Source organism: Rhinoderma darwinii, chromosome 2 (genome assembly GCF_050947455.1).
Source record: "Rhinoderma darwinii isolate aRhiDar2 chromosome 2, aRhiDar2.hap1, whole genome shotgun sequence".
NCBI classification, from domain to species: domain Eukaryota; kingdom Metazoa; phylum Chordata; class Amphibia; order Anura; family Rhinodermatidae; genus Rhinoderma; species Rhinoderma darwinii.
This window is the reverse complement of record NC_134688.1, coordinates 109,396,171-109,416,222: the sequence shown is the minus strand read 5'-3', so window position 1 is coordinate 109,416,222 and position 20,052 is coordinate 109,396,171. Positions and strand designations below refer to the sequence as shown.

Sequence of the window (20,052 nt, the reverse complement as noted above, 5' to 3'; positions counted from 1 at the left end):
TTATTTCTAAATCACAGGGGGGCGTGTTACTTATCGCTCTGACACTGTCCAATCAGCAACGGACAGTGTGAGAGCGGATTGTGCTGTGTGATCTCTCTCACGAGATCACACAGTCTTGTCGTTCTGCAGAGAGCGCGAGAGAGAGAGAGAGATCACACAGCACAAGATTCTCTCACACTGTCCGTTGCTGATTGGACAGTGTCAGAGCGATAAGTAACACATCCCCATGCCATTTACAAATAAAGAAGCGTCCCCATTGACAGTTCAGGGGGTTATTTACATATCGGGCTTCCAAATATAACGGTACCGATATCTAAATAACAGAGGAGGATAGAATTATTTTTTTTTTAAAGTGAGACAAGGTTTGTCCAGCACTGCCTATTACATGGTGCACTCCGCTGCATACATAGGTAATAAAAACCTTTTATTAAAGAGAACCTTCCACCTGCCCATACATTTGTTAATCTACTTTAAAGGCTTTACCCAGAATCATAAATTATCAACTATCCACAGGATAGGCGATCATTTTCTGATTGTTGGGGGCTCACCGCTGGGAAACCCGCCGAGAATGAGAACGGGGGTAACAAACCTCCAGACCCTCCTCACCGCACAGTGAGAAGGAGCTTTAATGGAGTGGCTATCGAGCATGCGCCGGCAGCTCCATTCAAGGTCAACGAGAATGACTCAAAACAGCCGAGCCCTGTACTTGGCTGTTTGTCATTCCCATAGACTTTGAATAAAGTGGCAGCACGCATGCTTGAGCGCCAGAAGGAACTAGCTATCAGTGGGTGTCCCAATGTTGGGAAATTTTCCACAATCTGAAAATGATCACCTATCCTGCGATAGTTGATAATTTATGATTCTGGAAATTACCTTACCAGGCCTGGCCTTACGTTTGATGTTGCCCTGGTGGCGCCCCCCCCCCCCCCTCCTCATATGGTATTTTGTCAAACAGTGAACAAATAACCAGACCTAAAAATGATCTATTGTAAGTACCATAAAGTGCATATGTTGTCCAATAAACATTTCTAAACAGTTGCCTAAATAACAATGCTATACAGTGCACCATCACCATACACTAAGGCCGGCGATGTACTCTACTTCCAGGCGGTGGTGTATTATACCTTGAAGGATAACTAAACTTTCGAAAAACTTCTGACATGTCATAGTGATACGTTAAAAGTTTTCATCGGTAGAGTTCGCAGTACAGAGACCCCCACCGATCGAAACTTCTGACATGTCATATCTCTAAAAACATTAATACATCTGTTCCCACAAACATCTAACTTACTCTCTACTCACCTGACCCCTACAGAGAACTGCGTACTGGTTTTCAGTACCAAGGGTCGCTTGCATGGAAAGGTCATGATTGGTTGTTTACATACAACGAATGATCTGATTGAAACAATTCGAACAGGTTAAATTATTTAATCAAAGCAGCTATACAATTTTCACTTTTGGTAATATACAAGGAGAAATGTATAAAAATAAAATAATGGAAGAGAGAAACTGGATCTCATTGGTCACCATGGACAACTGCTCCAATTTTCCTATGTGCCTGTCTTTATAGGTTTCTCACATTGACAGCCAGCAAACATAATATGTACTCTTTGTAAAATAGTTGCACTATATTTTGTATGTTTTTACATATTTTCCATTAATTTTCACGGTGTGGAAGGAATTTTTAGGCAAATTTTTCCACCTCCAAAAAAACTCTGTGTGAACAGGGCCTAAAATGATCCACAAGCACGCTAGGTGATGCGGATAGCTCTAGTTATGGCTTGTGTACTTTAAACGGGCTTCTCTACATTGGACAAGTACCCTGATGATCAGCTGAATATAAGGTGTACCGCAACTAGGACCCCAGCATTTAAACGTAAGCTGTGGGAAAACCTGGCAGCAATGTACAATTTCCCTGCACAGCAGTTGTATGCTGCATGAAGGATAACGTGATGCCAACTATGTAATTCATGGACAAGTTGGGCACTTCAGAGTGCGAGCTATTCTTTGAAGCTAATCTCCTGGCTAAGAGAGGAGGGTAGAAAAAAATACAAACAGACGTATAATCCAGCTAAATAATACAAGAAAATCTCAGAATGGCGCTCAATGCCCATTGAACTCCAAATCTACCAAACACACCCAAGAACATACTGGACTATAAGGGTATGTTCACACGCAAACTCAAAAACGTCTGAAAATACGGAGCTGTTTGCAAGGGAAACATTTCTAAGCCACTCGCGATTTTCGCGCCGTTATTAGCGAAAGTTTTTGGAGCTGTTTTCTATAGAGTCTAAGAAAAACGGCTCCAAAAATGGCCCAAGAAGTGTCCTGCACTTCTTTTTTGCGTCCGTTTTCCAAAACGGGCGCGTTAAAAAAAACGGCCCGCCGAAACAGAAAGAAGTTTTAACATTGAAATCAATGGGCAGATGTTGGGAGGCATTTGGCTTCCGGTTTTTCGGCCGTTTTTTGAGCGTTTACGGCCCGAAAAACAGCCAAAAATAGACGGTGTGAACATACCCTAAATGTCAAGCACTCAAGCTAAAAATGTATATTAGGTTAAAAATATGTAATTTTATTATCAAATTCATTCAAGTGAAAGATAGAAGACAATTAGTCCAATATCTAAAGAAGCACAAACGCCTTTCCCACAACTCCAACCTATCAAAAACTCATTGACCAGTAAGTATAAAGTACATAGCACAAATAAATAATTTCATGGAAAAATGCATAAATATATAAAAGGAACAAGACAAATTCATGAATCAATGCAAAATTCATAGAATCAATCAACGTATGCATAAATTACTGAGCCCAAACATAGAGGAATTTCATGAAAAAAATAATAATGAAATGATGAACACTACATAGGCCGTGGAATCATTGAGAAGGGGTGAGGAGTATATTGATCAGCCCAATCATCATTAAGGAGCACTTATAACACATCGATGAGCTTCCAGCCTGTAATATCCATAGAATCGGACTTGCAGCAACATACGGTTATAATGCAATATATTAACCACTAATAAATATTCATGTGCTGGCCGTAAGGATGCGATCCAGAAACTTCACTCAAATAGAACCATCCAATAGAAGATGAAAACCGCATGCCCAAAAGGCAGTTAATACGAACACTTGCTCAATGGACTAATCACGGGATGTCACTGGCACATACGGGTTCACTTACAGTATGGGTATTTCCCCTTTGAGTTATTTAGATGAATTTATGTTATTGGGTTTGCCATCATAGGATCCAAGGCAAACATCCACGGACATACCCATAGATACAGGGTCAGGGAAGGATTTATGAACGGTCTCCATTTCTGAATAATAGATATAAAGTAATGTTTTTCTGACAAAAAAAGATTCGTGAAAAATCTCTTTAAAGAGGCTCTGTCACCAGATTTTGCAACCCCTATCTCCTATTGCATGTGATCGGCGCTGCAATGTAGATAAGAGTAAAGTTTTTATTTTTTTCAAAAACGAGCATTTTTGGCCAAGTTATGACCATTTTTATATTTATGCAAATGAGCCTTTCTTATGTAAAAACGCCGAGATGTACACACACAATACACGCCCAGTGTTTAAAGTTATGTCCAAGTGGGCGTGTATTGTGTGTGTACATCTGGGCGTTTTTACTTGTTTTACTAGCTGGGCGTTGTGAATAGAAGTGTATGATGCTGACGAATCAGCATCATCCACTTCTCTTCGTTAACACCCAGCTTCTGGCAGTGCACAGACACACAGCGTGTTCTCGCTCATCCGACGCGATGAAGTTCCTGTGGGAGGAAGTGAGTGACGTCACAGCGTGATCTCTCGAGAACACGCTGTGTGTCTGTGCACTGCCAGAAGCTGGGTGTTAACGAAGAGAAGTGGATGATGCTGATTCGTCAGCATCATACACTTCTATTCACAACGCCCAGCTAGTAAAACAAGTAAAAACGCCCAGATGTACACACACAATACACGCCCAGTTGGACATAAGAAAGGCTCATTTGCATAAATATAAAAATGGTCATAACTTGGCCAAAAATGCTCGTTTTTGAAAAAAAAAAAACGTTACTGTAATCTACATTGCAGCACCGATCACATGAAATAGGAGATAGGGGTTTGAAAATCTGGTGACAGATCCTCTTTAAGCACCGTAATTGCTTTATGTAAGCTAGGGGAAACCCTATTGTGCATGCACCCTGAGGAAGTACGTCTAGCAGACAAAACGTGTCAGTGACAAGACGGTACCACCAAGTGGAGAGTTGAGGAGAGACCTGCCCGTGTCTCCTGCTAGAGCGTTGCGTTCCTGAAACTGGACATTTACGGAAAGCGTCTGACAGACTTGACTTTGAGGAACGCCCTGACTACGGCCACTTTACATCGGTAACAGTGGTTTGTGAGTAAACCCTGTCTGGGAATATCATAACTGTTTACTCAAGCACTTGCCGTATGGATGAATGCCGGTTTAATATTAAAACTACGACCTATGTAGTGTTTATCATATTCATTATTTGTTTTTTCAAGAAATTCCTCTATATATTTAGGCTCCGTATCTATTTACGCATTGATTCATGAATTTATGTCTTGTTCCAATTAGGGATGCACGATGCATCGAAACTTAGATACTGTTTCGATACCGTGCACCCTCAAACGATTCGATACCGTTATTTCATGTATTTCGATGCTTAGCGGTGAAGCCGCACAGCTTAGTATAGTAATACATGAATGTATGAGAGCGGGGCTGCGGCTGTGTAATACAGCCATTGCCCCGCTCCTAATGAGCGGCGGCACTGAAGACAGAGAACATGGCGGGCACACTGCAAAACACCCCCATGTTCTGTCTTCAGTGCCGGTGCCGCCGCTCATTAGTGCAGCAGCGGCCGCATTACCTCATGCTGACCTCGCGCGCACTTATTGTCAGGTGCGGGGCAATGGCTGTATTACACAGTCGCAGCCCCACGGCTGAGATCAGATAAACCTCTCATCTCTGCCACTATTCTGAATGCTGCGATCAAAGCGGACCGCAGCATTCAGGGGAAAATGAGAAGGGGAAATGCCCTTTGGATCGCGTCACAGGGAATTCCTGTGACGAGATCGAGGGCCATACCATATATGGGCAGACAGCCCAGGGTCCATTGAAGGATCCCAGGGCTGTCTGACCATATTTCCTGTTAGGGCATACTTACAATAAAATATTTCTCGATACATAAAATATACACATATTCGGTATCGTCGCGACCGTAATAACACAGTTATAGCGTCATTCATGTTTACGCGGTTATAAAATAAAAAAAACTGCTTTTTCACTTACTAATGTGAGGCACGAGGTATTATGAATTTTGAACCTCCATGTGCCTCACATTAATAGTTATTAACCCCATCATGTACTTCACACATTAACCCAATGTCGTCCAATGTTGGGGTTAATTACTATTAATGTGAGGCACGTGGAGGTTTAAAATTCATCACACCACGCGCCTCACATCAGAAAATGGAAGAACGTTTTTTTTAAAATTATTGTTGGCAAAAGTATCATTTTGGTATCGAGTATCGCAATACCACACGAAGTATCGGTATCGAAGTCCAAATTCTGGTATCGTGACATCCCTAGTACCAATTATATTTGCGGCTTTTTTCATGAAATTATTTATTTGTGCGATGTACTTTACACTTACTGGTCAATGAGTTTTTGATAGGTAGGAATTGTGGGAAAGGCAAATGGACTTCTTTAGATATTGGACTAATTGTCCTCTATCTTTCACTTGAATAAATTTGATAATAAAATATATTTTTAACTAAATTCCATTTCCAGCTTGAGTGCTTGGCATTTAGTCTATTATGTGTTCAGGTGTGTTTGGTGTATGAAAGGGAACCTGTCAGCAGTTTTGAGGCCTCATTTTAAACATACATGTTTACTTGGTCATGCAAGTTGCGTGACTGAGAAACCAACGTTTGATTCCCCCGGTGTGGCGGTCACGAGTGCCCCTTTCTGTTCTAGTAGCCAATCTAAAGAACGCTAGTGCCGTAACTCAGAGGGGCGTGGCTTGCAGAGTGCAGTTAGGTCCCACCGTAGTGGCACTTGCAATCAGTGCGCCGGGGGAATTAAACAACGTATTCTCGATCAAGCTTCTTGCATGACCGAGAAAAAAAATGTAAGTTTAAAATTCCCTCCTCTCCCATTTATCGCTCTGTCAGCAGTTAGGAGGCCTCAAAATGGCTGACAGATTCTTTTTAACAGATAGACCCTTTGTTTTTGACAACCTCTTTTGCAATGGCATAAGAGTGTCTGTTAAATAACCATTTTTTTGGTAGTTTATTCGACTGCCGTCTATAATTATTCTGTGCTTGTTAATTGTGTATTGGGAACGACATATCAATCAAGATGAGCCGGGCAGGGAGAAGCCGGAGGAGTCACCCAGTGGACCCTTCTCCTCGAGCCCGGCACTTATTAAAACGATGTTTAGGAGTTTAGGCGCTAACTGCATACAGTTATACATTTAACGCAATAATAAGACAGTATGTAGTAAGCTCCCTCTAGTGGTCATTACAGGCAGCTAACATGTTATGTTTTAAAATCTATGCCTATGCAGGTAATTTGGTGTTGCATATCAGAAAAATGGAGGTCCACCCACTATAAAGATAGATTAAGATATTTATCAGCACGGAATTTAGGACCTAAAAACCAACATGATGGTAAAAGTTGAGATTAATGGTTAATAGCATGAGAAGCGTTTGGCCGCTTTTTGTGGCAATTTTCATAATCGTCTCATGTAAGTACTGCCCAAGACTAGTAATTTAACCTGCTATTGTACTGGTTAGTATTCCACAGACTCAAGAGTACCATTGGATTATGCAGATAGAGTCATTGACCATAGCTTTGCCCTAGAGAAATTCCGAAATGTAAAAATTCCAAAGAGCCAACAGAAAATAAATAGAATATAAGGATTACTCAAATTCTATTGGCTGAAAACAGGACCAAAACCGGTATTCCAGCAGTGATGGCTTAGATTTACCTCTGTAGAAGACAATGCAGCATTTCAAGAAGTCTTTTCTGTAGGTTTGGAGGGTCAATTTTCAGAGGGTCTCCCTCATATGTTACTTGATTCGAAAGCTCACCGAGATTACCTAGGATACGCCTCAAATGGAAAAACACTTCCTCTGTCTTTGTTACCCTGAATTATGAATGGAAAGAGTCACTTAAAGGGGTTTTAATTGATTTTTACAAAAACCTTTAAAAAAAAAAAAATGCAGATCCGAGTTGCAAGGGTGACTTTTGGACAGTGTTAAGAAGTGGCAGAATTTTTACTCCGAGTAAAATTAATTTTACAGGGAAGCCCTTTGAAAGTGTTAACATACCAGTAATGATGTTACACAGAGACAACGCTTTATGCTTGGGTAGAATACAGCCTGAATTCCATTACATAGAACTATAAGGAACGTCCTTTTACACAGGAGTCCGACATAGAACTGTAATGTGGGATTTCACAAGACCGAAAGCAAGAGACCAAGCAGAGATAACCAGGGCTGGGGATACACAGACTTCTCTAAGGGCCTGTTCACATCACAGTTCTCTTTCCGTTCCGGGGTTCCGTCTGAGGTTTCCGTCGGGTGAACCCCGCAACGGAAAGTGAAACTGAAACCACAGCTTCCGTCACCATTGATATCAATGACGGAAACATTGCTAATGGTTTCCGTTCGTCACCATTCCGGCAGGTTTGGTTTTAACGACGGAATCAATAGCGGAGTCAACTGCACTATTGATTCCGTCAGTAAAACGGAAACCTGCCGGAATGGTGACGAATGGAAACCATTAGCAATGTTTCCGTCACCATTGATATCAATGGTGACGTAAACGGAAGCTGTGGTTTCAGTTTCACTTTCCGTTGCGGGGTTCACCCAACGGAAACCTCCGACGGAACCCTGGGACGGAAAGCAAACAGGCCCTTATGTAGCAACTTAAATTGTAACTATTGTGAGATTTAGTTATATGGTTAATAGAGAAGCTGCCACGGTCACACTACAAAACGTCTGTGTATAGTATAGCGCCATCCTAAAAAGCAAGGACATAATAAAATATAATATTTTACTATTTGATTTTAGCCATTAAACCTGAAAGTTCTCTATCCTAACAACAAAATTTTATATGACTATCCATTAGTCCAGAATAATCTGGCAACCACCAGGCTCCATTGACTCTGGATTAAGGGAATGATTCTATCTCGATGCAAAAAAGAAATAAGACATAGAAGAAAACGTAATATTTTGATACATTGAAAATAAATAAAAAATAAAACAAAAACACAAAAAGCAAGTTCTCGAAGTTCTAAGGCCCCATGCACACGAACGTGCTTTTGCGGCCGCAATTCCCCCGAAAATCCACGGGAGAATTGCGGCCCCATTCATTCCTATGGGGCCATGCACGCGACCGTAGTTTTTACGGTCCGTGCACGGTCCGGGAGCCCACACCGCAGAAAGAACGGACCTGTTTTATTACGGCCGTGTTCTGCAGTCCGGGCTCATTGAACATAATGGCCGCGGCCATGTGCATGTCCCGCGATTTGCGGGCGGCTCACGGCTGACAGTCCGCAGCCGGCCGACCCGAAAATCACGGCCGTGCCTAAGGCCTTATTCACACGACAGGGTCCGAGTGTCGGCCGTTTTGCATCCGTTCAGATTCCTTTCCGGGCCATGTTGCAGTTTTTAACGGCCGATTTTGACCCGTTTTGCAACCGTTTTTTTCCTTGTCCGTTTTAAAGTCGGATGAATTTCATTTCAATTTGTTACCACACACAGCCCTCTATAGATAATGCCACAGCCCACCTGGTAGGTAATGCCACTCAGCCCCCTGCAGGTAATGCCACAGCCCACCTGGTAGGTAATGCCACCCAGCCCCCTGCAGGTAATGCCACCCAGCCCCCTGCAGGTAATGCCACCCAGCCCCCTGCAGGTAATGCCACCCAGCCCCCTGCAGGTAATGCCACCCAGCCCCCTGCAGGTAATGCCACCCAGCCCCCTGCAGGTAATGCCACCCAGCCCCCTGCAGGTAATGCCACCCAGCCCCCTGCAGGTAATGCCACCCAGAGGGGGCTGCAAATTTTACTTTGAACCACCCGCTGCATATTAATTTCTGGTAAACACCAGTGGGGTCCAAATGCTCAGAACACCCCCTGATAAATGTCCTCATGGGTGTAGTTTCCAAAATGGGGGTCACAGGGTTTCTTTTACCATTTCACATCAGAGTCTGCAATTGTGAACCAATGCTGTGTAAATCGCCAAATAAGGTCTCAATCAATTCAAAACTAATTGCCGCAAACCAAAAAATATCCGGATTTCCAGTCTAGTTATAAATTTTCTTGAGTAAATGATAAAATATATAACTTTTACTGGATTACTTAAAATTAGCCACATAACTTAAAACTCCGACACGGTCTAAAGACTAATAGGCTGTATTATTAGCTAGATCTGCCTCAAAACTGAAAGGCTATATTTAATCACTGTTTTTTCCTGCCAGCCGACAGTGGTAACGGCAGAAGAAATAATCTACTATGCAGGTGACTGCAGTTAACATTTCATTCTCTTAGTGGGGCGGTGTGTTGTCTGAATTCAAAAACATGTAGGATCAATACCCCACCGACATCTTTCGCCAAGAACCGGTGTCATCGGGGCACATGGGCAATTACGTGGTTTCTGCTTCGAATGCCGGACACTTCCTTGCCCCCTAGTTATAGGTACAGTTCTGGGAATAAATAGATCATGACCGAGATTTCTATATTGACCTTTGACATTTTTTACATAGTTATTAGTTCACCCCTCAGCTGTCTTTTTTTTCTAAACTATATAATTCTACTTTTGATAATCTGAGTATTGTAGTTCACCATTCTATTTATTACGTTGGTCCCCTGCCTCCGAACCCGCTCAAGTAAAATAAAGGATGGATGGATCTATGGTTATACTTGCCAGATTTCCAGATGCTTAAGAGAAGTGTCTGTGTCAGCTCCAATACATAATAATCTTTGCCTTTCGAACCAATTGGAAATTTCTTGTTGCAGAAAACCAAGAAGGGTCTCGCACAGCCCTAGGAGCTGCTTGACCAGATCAATTACCTCCTTTTCTTAAAAAAAAATACAAAATTAATTATAACAGCAATTTATTTGAACCAGTCTGTTATGGCAGGAAGGAGGTGAAGGGAACAAGTGAGCCCTAATCTACCCACCGCCCTGTCCCTGCCTACTTGCAACGACCCGCCCTAGGCGACGGGGTACAACTTGGCGGCGGTCCCTATGCTGACTAAGTGCAAGGGGATACAAACAGGGAACAAGCAAGGGAAGGGGCAGTAGCCCACGGAACACCGTGAGGAAACGGAGTGGTGAACGAGCCAGTCAGGATCAGGATGTAGTGGAGTATACAAACGGGAGCACGGAGCAGGAAGCAAGCCAGGGGCAGAGCGAAGCAGGATAAGCGGGAACTGAAGCAAGGCAGAAGCACGGCAGAAGCAGGCTGGAGCAAGGCAGCAGTGGGGCCAGGAATCCAAGAAGAATAACAAGCAATGAGGAAGAGAAAACGGCAGGTATAAATGGACAGGGGGCGGAGCTAACTCCGACTGACCAGGCCGCGATAGGCTCTCCCACTCCTGAGCCTGCCACCCTGATTGGTGGGAGCCGGTGTCAGTCTAAGAGGTCTGGCCTCAGGTGTCGACTGATTAACCCTGGGAGTATCCACAGACGTAGTGCCTGGCAGATCCTTTACACAGTCATTCATTTTAACTTATGTGCCTAATCTAGCATACATTATTATACAATTTTTGAGATTTGGTCGAGGGAATGCCTACATCATAGGTCTTTGTGAAGCCACATACACTGAAATTAAGGGCAGATTTGTTTAGTCACAGAAATTTCTGAAAATAAATCTGGCACGCGTGAAAATACCCTAAGCCAAATGCCCGCTGTTGACTGCAGCATAGCAATGCACATATGGTAAGCATTATAAGGAAAACCTATTTCATGCAGCAACTGCATCAAACATACAGCAGCCACAGCCAATTGCCATACGCTTTACTAGACTTTTATAGACAGTGATATATATTTTGCAGAATCAGTTGAAACACCACGTTCTATACATCCAACGTTATCTCACCCTGCGTTTTTTGTCCAGCTCATTCAGCTGTTGCTGCAGCTCACTATACTTTTTCCTGAGGCCTGGATCTTGAGGATGTGCCGTTACTGTAAATGAAAAAGCAAAAATATTAAAGCAGCAATTACTTACATTAAAGCTGCAAGATGTCAGAAAATCTTCATAGACGGCACCAGGGTAACAGTTTCTGGATGGAAAACCTTTGGCACAACAAATAACAGTCATTAAAATCTCACTTTTTACACAACATTGGGAAACCAAACAAAGCAGATTGAACAGAAAAGTTTTTGGTATCTACAATCTCTAGTAATTTGCACTTCATAGGGTGCTCTTACACTGACATAATATACACAATTTCAATCCCATGTGTAAACAGACAGTGCTCAAATGAATGTCACACTGTAACAAATAATACCACCATGAAAGCTAACATAATGCAGTGCTTAAAGGGGCTGCCAGACAGCCCGACCCTCCCAAAAAAAGAAAAAAAATACCTTAAAATGCTTTGCTTATCTGTTCTTTGTTCACCCCCTCATGTTCGAGCAGTAAATTTAAAAAAATCTCTACTTTGCGGTCAGTAACCATCTCCGGACTACAAAGCCCCCTTTACTTCCGATCACTGGGTGATCCACAAGCGGGGTGCGCACCTCAGCAAAAAAAAAATCCATTTAACATTGCGGCCTAACTTCTGTGTCCGATGCACCCTTTCACAGGCTTACACTATCCATATCTCTCTGCCCCCTAGTCTTCCATCTCTTCTCACTTTCCCTACCTCCTATTCAGAGGTCTATTCTCCCACCTATGGGGAAATTACACATACAGTGTACAGTCTTTCTCCCTTCCCTGTACACCATACATGTCATTTTCCTGGCTCCCTTACAGGCTCATTACATCAGCGGCTTCCCTAAACTCAAGCATTCTCCCTGCCTCCATTTACACCCCACAACTCAATAATGTATTATTATTATCTCCCTGCCACAAACAAGCTAAGATTTTGTTTACATCTGCGTCAGGGTTCCGTTCTGTCGTTCCGTCAGAGCTTTCCGTCAGAATAGAACCCTGGATGAAACAATTGCATCACCATTGATTTCAACGATGACGGATTCGGTGCAAATGGTTTCGGTTTGTCTCAGTTGTACGAGGGTTCTGTCGCTGTGACGGAATCTATATTGTAGTCAACTGTACTATTCATTCCATCAAAATGACGAAACCCTCGCACAACGGAACGCCAGAACGGAGACCTGACGCAGATGTGAACAAAGCCTAAACAGCATACTTTCATCTGGCACCCATCGGCACAGTATTGCTCTCTCTAATACCTCTGCAAAGATGCATCCCACAATTACTGGAGGGTGCGTGGGGGAGGATCCATAGAGCGAACAAGACGATCGAGGTGGTCCCACAGATGCTCAATTAGGTTCAAGTCTGGCGAATTAGGGGGCCAGGGAAGTACTTGGAAGTCTTGGTCGTGCTCTTCCAACCACTGTCGGACATTTCTAGCCGTGTGATATGTCGCATTGTCTTGCTGGAAGATTCCATCTGCCCCAGGGAAGACAAACATCATGTATGGGTGGACGTGATCTGCAACTATGGATTCATACACAAATCGCTTCAGAGTGCCTTCCACATGGATGAGTGGGCCCAGAGAATGCCATGGAAAAGTTCCCCAGACCATAACGCTGCCGCCACCAGCTTGTATTCTTCCAGCAATGGTTGTAGGATGTTTGTCCTCTGATGTTTCTCGTCTGACACGCTTACAACGTCCATCCATTCAACGAAGCAGAAAACATGACTCATCGGAGAAGGCAAATCTTTGCTAATCATTGGTGGTCCAATTACAATAGTGCCATTCAAATTGAAGCTTTTTTTTTTTTTCCAACGCACCTTTGTTAGCATAGTAGCAGTGTCCATCCGTCGCAGTCCCACACGCAGTAGGGTTCGCTGAACTGTTTTAGACACACGTCTGGTAGCCCCCTGGTTGATTTTCACGGTGCGCTGCTCCACTGTAGCGTGTTGTTCGGCCCTCGCGCACCTTAGTAGCAGACACCCACCTCTCACATCAATGGCACGTGGTGCTCTGCAGTTTCCACGTCAGTTATTCCCAATGGTGCCATTTGTCCACTCACGATACACTTTCATCACAGCATCACGCGAAGAGTTCACAAGCTGCGCCGTTTGAGAAATACTGCCACCCTTGGCCCGAAAGCCAATACTCATCCCTTTTTGCAACTCTGATAAATCGCCCCTTTTACCCTTGCCAACAATGAGTCATATGTGTTCACACAGCCTATCCCACACCTTATATACCCACCAAACCAGCCCACGACACATCACTTCCTTCACGGGCTACCGTCGTCGAAAGTAGGAGGTGGCCATAATGATGTGACCGATATATATATAGTAGCAGTGCAGCAACGGTCAGGTTTTTAAGCAGCCTGGGAGCATGTACATCAGATAGGGTTTTCTCTGCTGTTGCTTGGATGTAAAACCCGGAATAGGGCCTGGTTTGCTGGAGTGTGAAGGAGAAGGGTGGGCTTCCACACCATACAGTCCGTGTCTTGGGCTGTCTGAGGAGCTTCACCTGAGACAGCTCTTTAATTCAGGTGTGTGCTGTTCACACAGGGCTCTCAGTCTGGGGAAGACAGGCATGCTAGCCTGTGAGAGGCACCACCGTGTGAGGTAAAACTGTGAAGGTTTTTGAGGTACTGGGCACAAAGCTCAATGTCACCTAGTGAGGGACACTTCATGTTTAGTTAGAGGCTTGACGGCCTAGGGTTTACTTTGTACAGTTTTGCTGCAACACTGCTTGCTGTGTTGAAGACAATAAAGCTATCTGCGGCTGGTTTAAACCCTTATTCAGCATGTTGGATTGAACTTTCTATGTGTGCCAACCATCTCATCCTGGAGATAGCGATCCTGTGAGCTAATTTGTCCCCCAACTTGTCACATTACACATCATATTTATATAAAAATGAGAAAAAATTAGATCTATATTTATATCTACGGTGAGCTCTATTCATAGCCAACAATAAATAGAGGTCACAGTAGATATAAATATAGTTCTCATTTTTATATAAATTAGCAGCAACATAAATCAGGGGACGTGGGGATGAGCAGTGTAGGGGAAAGTAGTAGCGAAAGGGGAGGCAGTAGCATTAGGAAGACGGCCACTCTAGCTTGACCGGGCTGTGACATACCGACACAGGAGTTGGGGGAGGAGTGTTGAGCGTGCACAAGCACGTGTCGACACACTCCTTGCAACGTGCAAACAAAAGAACTTCCGACCCTGCGGCACGCGGCCCAGAAACGGTAGAAGTGGACGGAATTGCAACGGTAAGCATATTGATACGTTAAATATGTATAGAGGTAATGAACAGTGGTACATCATTTTATTTTTCAGGAAACCCCCTTTTAATAATATTACTATAAATGAGCTAGATAAGCGTGCTACAGTGTATCCAAAGCGATGCCAGCATGCAGTGCTCATATAATACTGCCATGCAATTCTCAACTAATACTGTCGTGTTTTGCTCACGCATGGAGATGTAAAATGTGTCAGAATGCGATTGGAAAATGCGTGAAGAAAATGGAGTGCCTGGTGTGCGCCAAATTTACTATGTGTTTTTCAATACCTTTACGTTCACCTCAACAGTTTAGAGAATGGTCTAGAGAAAAAAGGTGTGGCGAAGTGTAATTTGAAAATTTGCCTCTTTTGCCTAAAATATTAGGATACACATGTGCATGCAGAGAGTGATTTCCTATACCAGTTTCTAAGGGGCTCATGAAGCCGCTGCTTGGGACTTGAAAAGGCAGTTGAGAAGGAGGCCCCACTCCATAGGAAGATCCCCATTGATCTCCAGAATGGCAGAGACCAGGTAAGTATAAAGAGCCTTTCCTCCACCCAAAAGGCTATTTTTCCCCCATAGGGTCACGTTTTTAAATGCTCTGTCATTTCCAGCCTCGGCTTCCAGTCACATGGTATGTGAAAACCAGCAGTTTGGGTTCCTGAGCGGTTATGTGACCCGGAAAGAAGGTGCTAATTTCCAGAGCAAAAAGGATTGTGGAATTGTGTTTGTGGGTCTCTACGAGCAGCCGTTAAGGAGCTGCGGAGTGGGAAATCTTCAGTCAACCGAAAAAATATCGATACTCGTTAGCCAGACATGGTATAAAGATGAAAATTCAGTAAATCACTCACTTTGTACTTGGCAAGTCTTATATCTGAAGTCAAAAGTTTCCTGTTGGTCTTCCAAAAACTTAACTTCTTTGTGGAGTGACTGAAAAACACAGAGGAAATCTGTCAGAGTGTTAACACATTACAAATCTACCGCACAGAAAGTTGAAAGGCCAAGTACACCTTTGAGGGCATTTTTTTTTTATATAAATAGATTAGTCAGTGTGATTAGTGTAACTTTGTAATTCGTCTTTATTTAAAAAAAAAAAAAAACGAAACTGTTTTACTTTGAGATACAGCTGTTTTGTAGTCTCTATGAAACGCAGCTGTATCACTCGTTTTACACCGAATCCGTCAGTCCCGAAGACCTGACGGGTTCAGCGTCGGCAGGTCCTGCGGGTCTCTGACACACAGTATCCACCTGTAATCGATCACATCTAAGTTACTTAGATGTGATCATTTACAGGTGGATCCTGCATGTCCAACCCGCCTACACTGAGGATGTCAGGTCCGTGGGACGGACTGATTCAGTGTAAAACAAGCGACAATCATAGTTTTCTAATAAACATGTATTAAACATTCTGCTCACATACATTTATTATAGTGCAGGAGGCCCCTGTCACAGTATTATGGTATTGTAATGTATTGGCTGTTATGTCTGTCCAGTGACACTAGATGGCACTGTAACTGGGAGGCTTTTTAAAAAAAGTTATGTCAGTTATTTGTATGTTCGTTCTCATCTATGTAGACTTGTTGGTATTTAGTCTCATACTCCATTTTGTTAACCAGTAAAAAGAACATATTGTTGTTGTCATTTTCAATAATAATTCATTACTAAACATAATTGGTGACGAGGGTGGGATTCTGTGAGTAGTAAGATTATATACAGTTCATTTGATTAAAGAAAATATTGAATTCCAGTTACTAGACTGCTCAGCTTATGCAATACTACAACTATAAAATGGCTACCATCGGTCAAATGGAGGAATTTGATGTCTCAAGCCCATATTTATAGAATTCACATGCTGAAAGATTCAGGCTTTACCTAGAAGCAAACAAATTATCTGATGCTATTCAGAAATGATCCGTGCTGCTGGGTGTCGTAGGCCCCAAGACGTAAGATATTGCCTGTTCTCTGGTGTCCCCTGCTAAACTCAGTGACTATTCTTTTACGGAGATCATTACAGTGTCAAAAAATCATTTTGTTCATACCCCATCTGAAACGGTGAGGGGTTTGAATTATAATAAAAGGAACCGCCTTCCAGGTGAAAGTATTTCAGCTTACATTGCTAAGCTGCGCAGATTGTCAGAAAACTGCAATATTAATAACAGTTTAGAGTCCCTATTAAGAGACAGACGCGTGTGTGGTGTCAGAGATGAGGCGCTTCACAGGAAATTACTAGCCAAGCCAAACTTAAAGAGGCTCTGTCACCACATTATTACTGGCCGATATTGTACATGATGTGATCGGCGCTGTAATGTAGATTACAGCAGTGTTTTTTATTTAGAAAAACGATCATTTTTGACGGAGTTATGACCTATATTAGCTTTATGCTAATGAGTTTCTCAATGGACAATTGGGCGTGTTTTACTATATGGCCAAGTGGGCGTTGTGGAGAGAAGTGTATGACGCTGACCAATCAGTGACCAATCAGCGTCATACACTTCTCCCCATTCATTTACACTGCAGATAGCGATATAGCTATATCGCTATGTGCTGCCACTTAAACACACTATAACGTTACTGCAGTGTCTTGTGGATAGGGGATACATGTGTTTTATGGCACAAGCCCTTTAATCTGCGAGGAACAGCAAAATTGCTGTTCCTGGTCGTTAGAGCAGCGTGTCAGAAGCGGACACCTGCAGTGTATGGAAAGGGGTCAGCGCGTGAGCCCCCTCCATACATCAACCACCTCCAGCTCTATGATGTGTCGGCACGTCATGGGTCGGGAAGGGGTTAAGCAATTAAGCAGTCATGAGGCACAGGTCCCTTGACTGCGGTCTATAAGACGCAGGGACTTTTTAGCAAGATTTATTCTTGCTAAAAACTTCGTCTTATAGTCCGAAAAATACGGTATATAGATTCCTTACACACAGAGAGATCCATTTCCAGCATTCTTTTCTTTTAATGTTGATTATCGCGCAGGGTATGTTCACACGCTTACTAAAACAGTCTGAAAATACAGAGTTGTTTTCAAAGGAAAACAGCTCCTGATTTTCAGAAGTTTTTTAAGCCACCGGCAATTTTCGCGGCTTTTTTTACGGCCATTTTTTGAGCTGTTTTTCTATAGAGTCAATGAAAAACACCTCCAAAAACATCCCAAGACGTGACATGCACTTATTTTTCACGGGTGTCTTTCTATGTGCCCCGAAATACGCCTGAAAACACTTTGTGTGAACATACCCTAACAGTTAATGAAAACCCAAAATTTAGTGTATATATAAGCCCAATTTCAAAAATGATTTTTAATACCGAAATGTTGTCCTACTGAAAAGTATGTACAGTATATGCCCTCAATACTTGGTCGGGCTCCTTTTGCATGAATTACTGCATCAATGCAGCGTGGCATGGAGGCGATCAGCCTGTGGCACTGCTGAGGTATTATGGAAGCACAGGTTGCTTTGATAGCGGCCTTCAGCTCGTCTGCATTGTTTGGCCTGGTGTCTCATCTTCCTCTAGACAATACCCTATAGACTCTCTATGGAGTTTAGGTCAGGTGAGTTTGCTGGCCAATCAAGCACAGTGATAGTGTGGTTATTAAACCAGGTATTGGCACCTGCCCACACTGCCAAAAGTACCAAGTCCTGCTGGAATACAAAGCATCTCCATAAAGCTTGTCAGCAGTGGGAAGCATGAAGTGGTATAAAAATGTTCCGGTAGACGGCTGCATTGACACTCGACTTGATATAACACAGTGGACCAACACCAGCAGATGACACGGCTCCCCAAACCATCACTGACTGTGGAAACTTCACACTGGACCGCAAGCAACTTGGATTGATGTCTCTCCACTCTTCTGCCAGACTCTGGGACCGAGATTTCCAAATGAAATGCAAAATTTACTTTCATCTGAAAACAGGACTTTGGACACTGAGCAGCAGACCAGTCCTTTTAACCACTTAAGGACGCAGCCTAGTTTTGGCCTTAAGGCTCAGAGCCCATTTTTCAAATCTGACATATTTCACTTTATGTGGTAATAACGTCGGAATGCTTAAACCTACCCAAGCGATTCTGAGACTGTTTTCTCGTGACACATTGGGCTTCATGTTCGTGGTAAAATTTGGTCGATATATTCAGTGTTTATTGGTGAAAAATTGCAAAATTTAGAGAAAATTGTGAAAAAATTGCATTTTTCAGAATTTAAATGCATCTGCTTGTAAAATAGACGGTTATACCACCCAAAATAGTTACTAGTTCACATTCCCCATATGTCTACTTTAGATTGGCATTGTTTTTTGAACATTATTTTATTTTTCTTGGACGTTACAAGGCTTAGAACATAAACAGCAATTTCTCATATTTTTAAGAAAATTTCAAAAGCCTTTTTTTTAAGGTACCTCTTGAGTTCTGAAGTGGCTTTGAGGGGCCTATGTATTAGAAACCCTGATAAAACACCCCATTTTAAAAACTAGACCCCTCAAAGTATTCAAAACAGCATTTAGAAAGTTTTTTAACCCTTCAGGCATTTCACAGGAATTAAAGCAATGTGGAGGTGAAATTTGTAAATTTCATTTTTCTTTCTGAATTTCAATTTTATTCATTTTTTTTCTTCTATAACACAGAAGGTTTTACCAGAGAAACACTACTAAATATGTATTGTCCAGATTCTGCAGTTTTTAGAAATGTCCCACATGTGGCTCTAGTGTGCTCGTGGACTAAAACACAAGCCCTAGAAGCAAAGAAGCACCTAATGCATTTTGAGTCCTCTTTTATTAGAATATATTTTAGGCAGCATGCCAGGTTTGAAGAGGTGTTGAGGTGCCAAAACAGTAGGAATCCCCCAATAGTGACCCCATTTTGGAAACTACACCCCTCAAGGAATTCATTTATGGTTGTTGTTACCATTTTGACCGCACAGTTTTTTCACAGCACGTATTTGAATTGGGCTGTGAAATGAAAAAAATGTCATTTTTTCCAATAAAATTTCATTTGTGATCAAAATTTCTTATTTTCACAGGGAACAAAATACCCCATTTTGTTGCCCAATTTGTCCTTAGTGTGGCAATACCCTATTTGTGGTGATAAACTGCCGTTTGGGCCCATGGGAGGGCTCAGAAGGAAAGGAGCGCTATATGTTTGTTGGAGTCCAGATTTTGCTGGATTGGTTTTCGGGAGCCATGTCGCATTTGCAGAGCCTCAGAGGTATCAAAGCAATGGAAACCCACCAAAAGTGACCCATTTTGGAAACTATACCCCTCAAGGAATTCATTTATGGTTGTTGTTAGCATTTTGACCGCACAGTTTTTTCACAGCACCTATTTCAATTGGGCTGTGACATTCAAAAAATTACATTTTTTCCAATAAGATGTCATTTTTTATCAAAATTTCTTATTTTCACAGGGAACAAAATACTCAATTTTGTTGCCCAATTTCTCCTGAGTGCAGCAATACTCCATTTGTGGCAATAAACTGCCGTTTGGGCCCATAGGAGGCCTCAGAAGGGAAGGAGCGCTGTGTGTTCTTTGGAGTGCAGATTTTGCTGGTTTGGTTTTCGGGTGCCATGTCGCATTTGCAGAGCCCCAGAGGTATCAAAGCAATGGAA

The 20,052-nt window shown here is 42.6% G+C and overlaps 1 protein-coding gene across 3 annotated transcripts in view; it reads right to left on the bottom strand.

Moving 5' to 3' along the window:
- The window catches only part of STAT2 (signal transducer and activator of transcription 2), a 118,310-nt gene that overhangs the window by 66,072 nt on the left and 32,186 nt on the right, over positions 1–20,052 (bottom strand). For all 3 annotated transcript variants that reach the window (XM_075852097.1, XM_075852099.1, XM_075852100.1), the window contains exons 6-10: positions 15,314–15,392; positions 11,122–11,207; positions 9,946–10,094; positions 7,002–7,160; positions 1,303–1,395 (exon numbers count right to left, since the gene is read on the bottom strand). In XM_075852097.1, coding sequence (XP_075708212.1) covers positions 1,303–1,395; positions 7,002–7,160; positions 9,946–10,094; positions 11,122–11,207; positions 15,314–15,392 — 566 coding nt within the window. The remainder of the gene's footprint in view (positions 1–1,302; positions 1,396–7,001; positions 7,161–9,945; positions 10,095–11,121; positions 11,208–15,313; positions 15,393–20,052) is intronic.